The sequence below is a fragment of the Electrophorus electricus genome, chromosome 5 (genome assembly GCF_041902795.1).
Source record: "Electrophorus electricus isolate QZ-2024a chromosome 5, ASM4190279v1, whole genome shotgun sequence".
NCBI classification, from domain to species: domain Eukaryota; kingdom Metazoa; phylum Chordata; class Actinopteri; order Gymnotiformes; family Gymnotidae; genus Electrophorus; species Electrophorus electricus.
The window spans coordinates 30,912,490-30,924,665 of NC_137501.1; the positions used below are offsets into that span (position 1 = coordinate 30,912,490).

At 46.0% G+C, this 12,176-nt stretch overlaps 1 protein-coding gene across 1 annotated transcript in view; it reads left to right on the top strand.

Moving 5' to 3' along the window:
* Positions 1-1,011: 1,011 nt before the first annotated feature.
* Positions 1,012-12,176, top strand: part of LOC113591899 (mitogen-activated protein kinase kinase kinase 11) — a 31,862-nt gene continuing 20,697 nt past the window's right edge. The window contains exons 1-2 of the mRNA XM_035529973.2: positions 1,012-1,168; positions 1,310-2,858. Of these exons, the coding sequence (XP_035385866.1) occupies positions 2,123-2,858 (736 nt within the window). The 5' untranslated portion in view covers positions 1,012-1,168; positions 1,310-2,122. The remainder of the gene's footprint in view (positions 1,169-1,309; positions 2,859-12,176) is intronic.

Consider the following 12,176-nt stretch of genomic DNA (forward strand, 5'->3'; position numbering starts at 1 on the left):
GTTATGAAAGACATGATCAGTCTTATCTTTGTTATGGCTAATTATATGTGGCTGCAAAAAACAATCAAGCTTTGACATGCAACTTAAATATTTAACTACCAACTACCAATGCACGAATGCAAAGTGTAAAGTGGACTTTGTTGGCAGGTGTTTTATATGATAAAAATTCTCTAAGGTTTTCACGGTTGCAGCACCATCTGCAGTTTGTCCTTCTGCGTTACACTACATCAGTTCTGGTAGCAAAAACAGACTCCAATTCTGGCCGGCGTCACTAAACTGGACATCTCACGTTGGCGTCTCTGATTGGTCCATTGACACTTAACTAGATTTTTGTTTTTGGTACCTCAGTGGTGAAGGTAATTGACTTGTAATTGGACGGTTGCCACTTCAAGCCTCCCCACTGCCAAGTTGCCCTTGAGCAAGGCCCTTAACCCTCAATTACTCAAGTTGTACTCAGTCATAACTGTAAGTCGCTTTGGATGAAAATGTCAGCTAAATGTCATAAATGTAAGGTAAATGTTTTTTGACTCCGGTGCAATGAGTTTGACATTCAGGTCTCAGTGTTTTGATGAGATCTTCCTTTGGAAGTCAATCAATGTTGCACCTAAAGCTGCGCAATGGTATCTGCAACCAAACAACAATAAAAAAAAAACCCCTAAACAAACAAACAAAAAACTGATTGCTAGCACAAAACCCTTTTTTTCTCTACATCTTCTCAATCTAGCAGAAACATCCACATTGTAGATTAATGTAAGTTAGATTGAACTAAACAGTCTGAAACAGACAAACGGTCTTATTAGTGTGTTTTACTAGCTTTTAAATGAAGGCAATAATATTTGACTTATTTCAAAATTACGGGTTGGTCACCACATCTGTCACTACATTGTCATTGCGCAATATCTGTACACGTTTAACGTAGGGCTCCAGTACAGAAACCCTTGAGTTAAGGACCCTCATCTCTGGTCCTAACCGGGCGGCGCGTCGTGGTAGGACCGTCATCTGACTCTTTTTCCTGTAGGAGCAACTCCACCCCTAGACTGCGAGCAGCCGCGGAGAGCGCTTCGGCTACGGGACACGAGAAGAGTGTGAAAAGTCGGAAGATTGTGTTCTGGTGAAAAGAAAAGATGATGTCGGATGTTTGTAACCGAATCCACGACGGCCTTGCGAGGTAAAGAGCGTCTTCAGAGTTCAGTTTGTGTTTAGAAACAGATCACGCAAGTTAGCCTGATTCTTCCTGTTCACATTTGGTTGCAATGTAGTTTGTTGCCGACGTGAACGTCTGAGACAATAACCACTTCCCCCCCCACAGATGAACAATGAGAGAATTAATTAGAGTGGATCGTTGGGCTGGAGAAGCGTGACGGTTGAAGTCGTGTCTGCGTGTGGCTGGGTCGGTGGACTCTCCAGCCTGCGTGGAGCGGGTGTCTCCTTTCCTGCCATTCTTCTCCGCGCCTGTGCGCTTCCTGCTCCGACTGACCACAGCAATCGGCTCGAAGCACCGAGAACGCCAATGCACGACGGAATAGACTTTCTTTCTCCATCCGCGGCGTTTTAAAATCGTGAAGTCGCTTTGCCGACATACTTGTGTGTGTGTGTGTGTGTGGTGTTGTTTTTTGTTTGTTTGTTTGTTTGTTTGTTTGATTTGTTGAGCCTACATTTGGTTTCGTTTGCGCGCCTCCGGGATACTCAGCAAACCCATGGTTGTTTCGGTCGGTGCTCGCGCTGTGTCCGCGCGGCAGGGGCGCTGCGTTTGGGTGCGCGAGGCGGAATCTTCTGCGCGACGATGTTCCCCCCTGAGCAGGCGCTGAAGCCGCCGCGCGGACCGCACTCAGCCTGTTAGGGGTGATTACACTGGCATCGAGTCCTCGCGCCTAACGCCCGCGTGCGCTTTCATGGGAACGCACGCACTCCATGTCTGCTCGTGCTCGGTGTTTCTGCAGGAGCCCTCCGAGTGACCATGGCTGCGTGATTTTGCGCGTGGCCTTGGAGCAGCGTACACTGGTCCCCGATGAGCCTCACGCGCAGGCTGGCACGGGAGACGGGGGCCGGAAAGTGCTCGTTTGTACTTTACTTTCGACATCCCGCCGATTCGAAGCCTTTCGTGACCCTCGCGTGAAGCTCTATGGAGCCGCTGAAGAACATATTCACGCGCAGCCCCCTGTCGCCGTGGAAGAGCCTCGAGCAGCCTCAGGAAGGAAGCTTCACCAACCCGGTGTGGACTGCCCTGTTCGATTACGAGGCCTCGGGAAAAGACGAGCTCACTCTACGGAAAGGAGACGTGGTGGAGGTTCTGTCTCTGGACTCTGAGATATCCGGAGACGAGGGCTGGTGGGCGGGCAAGGTTAACAACAAAGTGGGCATCTTCCCCTCCAACTACGTCTCGCTGAAGCCGGGCGCTGGCAGAGTTCGGGAGCTCGGTTCCCCTGTCGGTCTGCAGCTCGAGCCGGAGGTGGTGGATTTTCGGGAGCTGAAGCTGGAGGAGGTGATCGGCGTAGGCGGGTTCGGGAAGGTTTACCGCGGCACTTGGCGAGGGGATCTCGTGGCGGTGAAAGCCGCCCGTCAAGACCCGGACGAGGATATTAGTGTCACAGCTCAGAACGTCCGGAACGAGGCGCGGCTCTTTGCCATGCTCACGCATCCCAACATTATCGCGCTCAAAGGGGTTTGTTTGCAGGAACCAAACTTGTGTCTTATTATGGAGTATGCGTCAGGTGGCCCGCTGAGCCGCGCGCTGGCCGGCAGACGCATCCCGCCGCACGTTCTCGTCAACTGGGCCGTGCAGATCGCGAGGGGCATGCTGTATCTGCACAGTGAGGCGATTGTTCCGGTTATTCACCGCGACCTGAAGTCAAACAATAGTAAGTACATGTTATTGTTCAGTTGCAGTCGTGTGTGTGTGTGTGTGTGTGTGTGTGTGTGTGTGTGTCATTCCCAACATATCAAAGCAAAATAACTCCCGACTGTTAGGCCCGTCGCAAAGTAATGATTCGGTCATTAAATGTATATGTAAAAAACAAAGAGAATATCGCAAGATAACTGTTTAATTGTTCCTGAAGTATCCAACTACCATGCACAATGCATTTATCAGACATGTTTGTTATGTCTAAAAACAATTCCCCAACACCAAAAATACCATCTCATTATGACATTTTGGTTGCCAACACAAGCACATCAGTTGCTTTACTTGCTGCACAGGATTAATTTGGTTAGCTGTTGGACTTCTCTCTCTCTCTCTCTCTCTCTCTCTCTCTCTCTCTCTCTCTCTCTCTGACTCCACTCTGTATCTGTTGTGGTGTGTTTGAGGGCTGTCTGAAATTGTGAGTGGAAAAACAAAACTGAGAGATAATTGTGCCGGAATTCGTTGTCACATGACTTTTGCTGGCAAGAACTTCAAATCGAGTGCAAACTTTCCGAGAATGATTGATTGTGAAATGGAATGCAGTCAATGATAAGGCAATCAGGGGTCAAAAGAATCATATATTTGTTCCAAATGTACATTCATAAAGTGAAATTAGACCTTGAAGTAGGGTTCCAATGTAAGTGTTTGTGTGCCTTGCTGTAAGAGATAAGGTAAACGTTGAGGTGGGATCCAGGATATAGATGAGGTTAACAGTGAGGTGTGGTCCAGGATATATCAATGTGGGATTCAGGATCTTGATGAGGTTAACAGTGAGTCGTGATCCAGGGTTCCAATGAGGTTTACAGCGGCCTGTTTATCTTGCCCCAAACCAAGTCTTAACTATTATTTAAAAAATTGCAAAACATTTTTCACACGATTCACAAAAAAGGAACCGGTACTGTCAGGCCTCAGACCTTGGGCACTACATCTGATAACTAGCTAGTTGGCTAAGGCTGGAATCTTTTTCTTTACATTGACCACTGTGCATCATCTCTGATAAACAAACCAACGGCCAGATTAATTCCGTATAGCGTCACAGTGCAGCTGCTCTGGTTCCCACTCCTTCTGCCATCACAAATCCCCTGAGATCCTCTTAATATCAGAGATGGCATCTCTCTTCTTCACTGAGCTGATGTTTTCTTGTACGCCTATTGTGCAATGTAAATGTTTTATGTTGTTTGAGTCTTTAACCCTTGGCCAAGTTAAGAGATTTTAAGGAATAATCTCAGTGCTTTGGGTTTGTCGTTACCGAATGAAAAATCAAAGCCTGTTGCACACCTGAAGCAGGACTGATCCCTCACATAGTTCTTTGCTTGAATTGTCTTGGAGTTGAGATGTTGCTTGTGCTCTGAGGTTTCTCCTGTCTCCAGTCTGTCTAATGTTCTTTTGTATTACGTGTCACGTGTACAAATACAAGAAGTAACTTGTTTGCTTTGGCACTGATTTATTTGCGGTGCTGCTGCATGGCTTCTGGTTGGATTACACCTCCATCCTTCTCTCCCGCCTCTGTCCTCAGGGATGTTTGTTCTCTCTTCTCATGCTCCATTCTTTCCTCCATTATTCATCTGCCTTTCCGTCTTACACCTTCAGCCAACTTCTCTCTCTTCCTTGTGTTCCCACGCAGGTCCCATGTTGCACACACTAAACTGGAAAACACCTCAGTTGCGTAAAGGCAAACCCTTTTTAATACAGGCTTTTTCTGCAAGGAGAAAACAATCCACTCAGTGTGCTGAGTGATCTTATCTATCTCTCTCTCCTTGTCTCCTGTCTCTTTTCCTCTTTCTCCTTCTGTCTCCCGTCTCTCTTCCTCTCGTCCTCCGCCCTCCTGCTGCCTGTTTTTTCATTCTTCCCAAACTCTGTCCCAGACCTGTCCCTACTTGTTTCTGGAGCGCCGCTGTGCCAGAGTGCCGTATCCTGTGTTTTTCTTTCCTCTCTTTTTTTCTTTCTCTTGCTCCCCCCCACCCTTTCAGCTCGATCTTTTTTCCATCCCTAGCAGTTCTCAAAAGAGAGTCTCGCCTCTTTCCCCGGAAGCCTGAGGGAGAGGGTTCGGCCTCGTACGGCCTACGGCCTCCATGTTTCAGCGGAAGTGTGGGAAGCTGAAGGAGAGGGTAGGTTATCCGGGACAAAGCAGCGTGGATGGGCCAGCAGGCCGCCATGGGCAGTCTCTGAAAGTCTCATAAATGCCAATGGAGTGTCAAGAGAGGAGACTGACACTCCCTCTCAGGAACACCAGACCGGAAATGAAGACTTCACGATATCGTTCTCAAGTTGTTGGTGCAGGGGTGTGTTTTTTTTGGTGGGTGGGGGTGGGAGGTCGAAACTGTTGTTTGTATTGTTTTGCATGTGTGTCCAGGGAGTTATGGCTTAATATCTGAGAGATGTAGTGTGTGTGTGTGTGAGGGGGGGTGGGAGATGCAGAGGAGACAGGATTGTAGAACAAGTCTGGTAAAAGTCATGGATGCCAGCCACAGGCCATATTCCGTGGAAACCGAGGAAACTCTTTTAGACGCACATACACACGCACACACACATACACACATGCATCCTCCCACACAAATCTACACACGCAAGGTACTCATTTGCATTGAACAAAATGCATGTTCCAGTATACTGATATATACACACTCAACAGTCACCTCACCCAGTCAGATACTCATGCAGGCCTACACACACATACATACATTCCTCAGGATAACTGGGAAATCGTGGGAAAGGGCCAAGCTAAGTACTCTCTGGCTTTGTGTCACTGGCTTCTCTCAAGAAGAGGCTCAGTTCAACCTAGAATCAAATTCTCTCTCTCTCTCTCTCTCTCTCTCTCTCTCTCTCGCTCTCTATTTGTCCTTTCCACTTTACTTTTATCTTATATTTTTATCTTATATTCCTTCCGACACATCCAGTATGGTTATTGTTAAGATGTTGTTGATTGAGTCATGATCATATGTTTTGCATATTTCTACAATTGAGGCCCTCAGCAACTTTCCAGAATTCATTGAAAAATCTCTTGATGACTTCTTTTCTTCCCTCCCTTGCATACACAGCACAGGTGACTGGTTCCATGAGGGTAATTTAGGCCTTTGTTCCTTTGTGACACAACGCCCAGCCTACAGTAGTGAGTAATCGCGTGGCATCTATTCACAGACAGACGCAGGTGCTAACCTGTTTGGAGACGAGGTCTTCCCCTTTCCACTAGAGCACACTCCCGCCCGGGGAACCCATCTCAAACGGCCCTAGCGACGTGTGTCCTTCGTCCTCTGAAATCCACCCATGCGTACGAACGTCTTACCAGTCAGCATTCTTATTCCATGAACGATGTATATTGTCATTTTCAGTTGCTCAGTTCAGTAAGCAGGTTCAGTGAAGGGACTGTCTTGGTCCCCTGACGATAATTGGGATAGTCCCTCGTGATATGATGGGGAAGTCTGCATTGCACACTGTACCTTAATATGCAATATACACAGAATTTAACACAGAAAAAAAAATTGATGGTTAACTGATATGTCTTTGTTCATCTGGTAAGAAGGAAAGTAAAGGCAATATTTGATCTCGTGGGGAGTTTTTGCAGGAGTGATTCCAGAAGCACAGTTACGTTGACTCTTGTAATTCATATAATGGGTCCAGTCCCAGTGACATTCAAACTCACCCTGAGATGTGAAAATGTTTGTCATAGATAAAACACTGAAAGCAGGAGATCAGACGTGAATCTGGCTGTGGCACTGATCTTTATGCACATGTGTGTTGGATATGGCAGCTGTCTCATACTCGCACTGAAGTCACCACACACGTCTGCTGTCGAATGCGTTAAACACAGTGTAATTCATCTGTGCTGTGCTTGACTGCGAACACAGTGCTCATATACTGTAGTTCATGGATGAGCTGAATAGCTCAGGGGAGGACTGCCTTCTCTCAAAGTTTCTTTCTTTTGTGGGATCAGGAACTGTATCCCTGCTGTTGTCTCCTTGACCAGGAGTCACTTAGATGAGGACCTCCACAAATCTGCTCTGTGGTAACATTTGTTGTAAAAAGCATTTTACAAATAAAATTGAACTGAATTCGCATTTACACCAGAGAGGACTTTTCCTGGAGTGTAAGGCAGGCTTTTAAAATTCACATCTCCACAGCACAATGCAGTGTATTCCCCTGCTCTAACACACCTGATCTAATCGGGTTGAGTCGGGTGTCCTGGAACAGGACAGACATTCCTTTGTGCCCTTCCTGCTGTTTTTAATGAAGTTCCCTGGCTGCAACCCTTCCAGTTTGTAGGGTGCCAGGAAACCGAGGCCACGAGGCGTCTCTTTGTCCTCGACTGATAAGGAAAGGCCGCTGCCTTGCCCGCGTTGCTTTCGTGGTGTGGCAGGCATGCCGGCTCCCTCCGGAGGTGGCGGTTGGCGGAGGGCAAGCACCAGCACAGGCTGCCCATCGCGCCCTCTGCACCTGGCGTGCCGCTTTCAGGGAAGAGCTAGACTAACTGGATCACGCACAGATGTGGCACTCTGCCATGGGGCTCCACCTGCTCTGATTGCCTTCATCAGCTAATTGTCAAGATCTTTGTGGGCTGATCTGGAGCTGGTGGAGCTGGAGAGCAACTGACCCTGTAGAACCGGATCTGAGCACTCACAGGGGTTTTTGTTTGAATATCAAGTCAGTGTTCTGGTGTCACACCTGTTCATACTGTGAGAAAGAAAACATTAACGTACAGCAAGTGCTGCTGTTGTCAGTACAGGCACCACTGCTGTGTAGGGAACCGAGTTTCTGAGGGACACAGAGAGAGTCGTAATACTCGCGACGGGTCTAATGGCCCAGAACCAGTGAAAAAGTACGTGGAGTGAGTTGATTGGCCGATCGCTGGCCCGTCAGGCCCTCACGAGTATAGTTCACCTGTGATGCTAATTGCCTGAAGCTAGTTTCTCAAAAATGGAGGAGTTCACGGATGTTAAAAAAAAGACTGGTATTCATGTACTTTTTGTGCCATTTATTAAAAAACACTTAACTAGCCTCATGGCTAGCTAGGATAGTAACTGGGAGAGTAACACAGCCTTGCCGGACTAGCGTCCCAGTAAGCTCTGAACATCAGCACATGGTGTTGGGCTTCATTCCCACTGAAAACACGGCTCGCTCCGGGTCATAGTTTTCCATAGGCATCGCCATGACGATGTTAGTTTAGCAAAATGCTGCAGCGTCAAACAACTTGCAAAACAGCAATAAAAGGATATCTGCACTGTCCAGTTAAGGAGCGTATCCCATAACCACATCCCACCCTCATTTCCCTGCGTTTGAAAGAAAATCAGATATTTAACATGACTGCATAATTATTAATCGTAATCATATTGATAATAAACTGCATATTAACTACATATTAATATAATTTACTTAAATGGCTTTTTATTATTTAAGGAATATACAGTTCTGGACACCCAAACAGCCTGAGAGAGGGGGGGAGAGAAAGCGAGCGAGTGAGCGCGAGTGTGTGTGCGGTCTGTGGGGGAGGCTGAACTCTTCACCCTCCTTATTCAAAGCAAAGCTTCCATGACCCAAGTTCTGTGTGGTGGGTCTAATTTGCCCCTCGAGTTGTTTTTTTGTTTGGTAACTGATTTTGAGACAGTACAGCTTTCTTACACCTTGCATTAACATCTGTTTCATATCTGGATTGTATCTGGATTTACTTTGGCTAGATTCCGATTACGCTTTTCAGGAAAATGCGTCCCCAGTGCTACCAGATGAGATCTGATCTTACTTTCCCGCACAAAAACCACACCAACCCACACATCATTTACTTCCAGAAACCTACTGTAATGGCGGTGTCATATATGTGCGGAAGCCACCTACAGCGGACCACAGAGTTTCCCAGCTGTAGCTGCGCAGACAGGCCGGTGGTGGGGCCCCAGTGAGGACCAGCTCATGCCAAGCGAAAACGTTGATTTATAAAGCGCACATATAGCTAGAAAAATGAAACTATATTTTTGTTTCATAGTACTAATTTTTACCAGTCAATCCATTTTACAACTTTTTCCACATAAATGAGCTTAACATTATGTGAAGTGAGCAAACTGCCTATAGCTACTGATGTTATGATGTTACCACTAGCTAGGCTGGCCGGTGTGCCAGCTACTTGACCTGTTGTCGGTTTTTAACCTGTCTGCCTCGGCTCGGAAGATTTTGGGAGCGGCTGTAAGTTCTGCTGTCAGACAGAAGACGCATTCTGTTTACACCTGTTCTGAATGCGGTCACACGTGGCCACACACCGGCTGTTTACACATGGCGCGTTAATGCAATGCTCTCTGTTTTCCCTGTTAGTTCGTGGGGTTTTGTACGCGTGTGTGTGTGTGTGAGATATAGCATGGATGTTAGCTGTTCATGCTTTTGTTCCGCATTTTCCGTTGTTGCCCGTTTCTACTTAGCCTGTTTATTTTCCCGGTTTTCCTGTTTTACTTGGTTTGTTCTGTCATATATTCTGGATCTGTGCGTGTTGGTTATATGGACTCTGTTCTAATGACCCTGATTCTGGATTTGCCCCTAATAATAAATCTTGCTCTTCTCAGCTTCTCACTATCGGTCCACGTTACAAATGCGGAACGTGCGGAAGGGTACACACACTTCCATTATAAATCTCCCTCTCACACACACACACACACACACACACACACACACACACACACACACACACAAAAACGTCCACTATAAAGCAACCCCTCCTTTCAAAACATGTTTATGTTTTCCAGGGATCCAGAGATCATTTCTTTGTGACTGTGTGGACAGCTTCTTCTGAAAACACAGCTTCTGATGGCGAGTGCATAGTAGAAGGGAGAGGGATGTTAGGAAATCTTTAGCAAAAATGTATTTTGTGGACAATTTTAACTTCAGGGATTTAAGTATAAGGATAACATAATGCAAATAGTGGAGTTTATGATTGCCTTTGTCTCAACAATGACAGCTAAAACAGAGCAAAATCAAAACCCTATGATTAAAAAAATGTACAACTATTAAACACCAAGAGTTACAAGTTTTAAATACAACAATGCATTTAAATACATACCAATTATGACAGCCACAGGGTTTGGTTAGTCTACTTTTCAGGGATAAATCATTTTAGCTGTGGTCTAATGAGGTGGATTATTTAACATTTTAAATTCAACCTCCAAAAGAGGCTTGTGTGCTGCCACAGGAGAGAGAAATCAATAATTAACAATCTGTAATAAAATAGAGAGAGTGAGTGAGTGAGAGAGAGAGAGAGAGAGAGAGAGAGAGAGAGGGAGGGAGTGTGAGAGAGAGGTGGATGGATGGATGGACAGGAGGGAAAACAGGATGAGTGTAAAAGAAAACCATAGATGCTGAAGGATCCCACAGCACAGGAAGTCTAAAGAATGAAGGCAGTACATGGCTGCCTTTCCAGGCCCTGGGTGCATTTTCCTCCTGTTTAAATGATTTTAATTAATCGCTCAATTACTTGTCAAGCTCTGCCCATGACTCTCCTGGGCCACGGGGCACAGTGTAGCCCATTGTTCCTGCTCAGCAGCACACAGCCCCCCCCCCGCGCGGGTCAGTGGGTTCGAGCGATATTTGAGTGTTTTTTGAGTGTTCTGTGGATGAATGTGGCATGGACCACAATGGTGAGGTCTTTTTGGGCTGTAATTTTGCAGCTGCTGTGCTGTGCTGTGCTCTTGCTCACTCGCGTACGGCTTTAAGTATAGTTGCCATTTGGGCCCTGGCTTCAGGTCACTTCAGGTCACTTCCTGCAGGCTGGGTTCACTTTTTTTTCTTTTTTTTTTTTTTCCCCTGTCTGAGAGTTGCAAGGAGAGTCACATGGAAGAGCAGTATGCATTTCTCCTGGCCACTCTAGATTTTCTAATACGAGTCAAGAGAGTTTGTGTGTGTGTGTGCGTGTATGAGTGTGTTGTCTGTTTATAAAGTGGGAGCAGGCTTGGGATTGAGAGAGTAACATTAGCCTTTGCTTGTATGATTTTAAAATGGCAGATTTTTCAGATGTTATTTTAAACATCATTAAAGTAGACCAGAGTATGGAGCATTTCAATTGGCTCTCAGTAGTATCATAGAATAGAATGAAACACATCACCATGTAGACTTGAGAACTAATGAATCGATGCTTTGGTACATGTCTGTTTTGAATGTGGGTGTAGAGTCGGTCCCCAACCCCCCGGCACATAACGAGAAACTATAATGCCACTATGGGCATCAGAAAAGCCTTGTCCTGTTCACGCCGCTTCCCGGAGATGCCGTTAAAGTTATCGGCCAAGCTAAGCCTGGTTAATGATCAACCTTTGGCTGACCTGCACTGCAGGAGACCCTGGCTGAGTTAATTGGTCACAGTTTGGGTTGATGCATGGCCAGACTGTGCTCGACAGTACACAACAATGAAAGGCTTTGCTTCTGCGCTCCTCTCTCTGCTTGGGCCGAGAGGATGACGGTCACAGTTGTAAAACCGCAGTCTTGTGGATGCGCGTTAGTCACACTGTTTACCTGAGCAGTTTTGTCAGTGTCTGATGGAATTGCTCTTGAAAGGCGTACTGCAGGAAAATTACACAAGTAACCCTGTCACTAGCCATGTGGTGATCCATTAATATTTTATGTCGTTGTAAATCACATATTATTATTTTAGCTTTTATCTTGGGTTATTTTCCAAAATTAGACATTTCCAAATATTCTGAATATTTTAGAACTACACAGTCCCTGATAGGTGCTGTCTCGCATGAGTTTGATGTGCATTTTGTCACAGCGTTAACAAGTACTTGACAGACTTAACAAAGTTTTAACTTGGGGTGGTTGTTGTAGTATTATTATTATTATTTACATTTATACAGCATGTTTGTCAGACTCGAGGACACTTTACAGATAGATATTGTACAGACCATTCAGGACCAAACATTGTTTGCATTATCCTCAGATAAGAGAGAAAAGCACTGGCTTGTAAAAGGTTGTTTGTTGTGAAAATGATAATATGATCTCATGTCTACATGGTTGGTGTGAGAAGTGTTTCTAACGTCGCTCCAGACGGAAGAGCCGCTCTGAAACTTCGCACAACTGTAAGATGTGGAGTCTCACCACGCGCCGTTTCTGTGGTGTTTCTCTTTTTGTCTGTCTTGTCTTTTTTTGTGCCTCCCTCCATTTCTCTCTTTCTCTCTCTCTCTCACACACACACACACACACACACACACACACACACACACACACACACACAGGGCCGTGGGTGGGTGCAGAATTCCGTGAGGGTGGGGGCTTTCCCGTGGAAGAAGGAGGGCTTTGTCTTTCTGGGGAGCAACACACG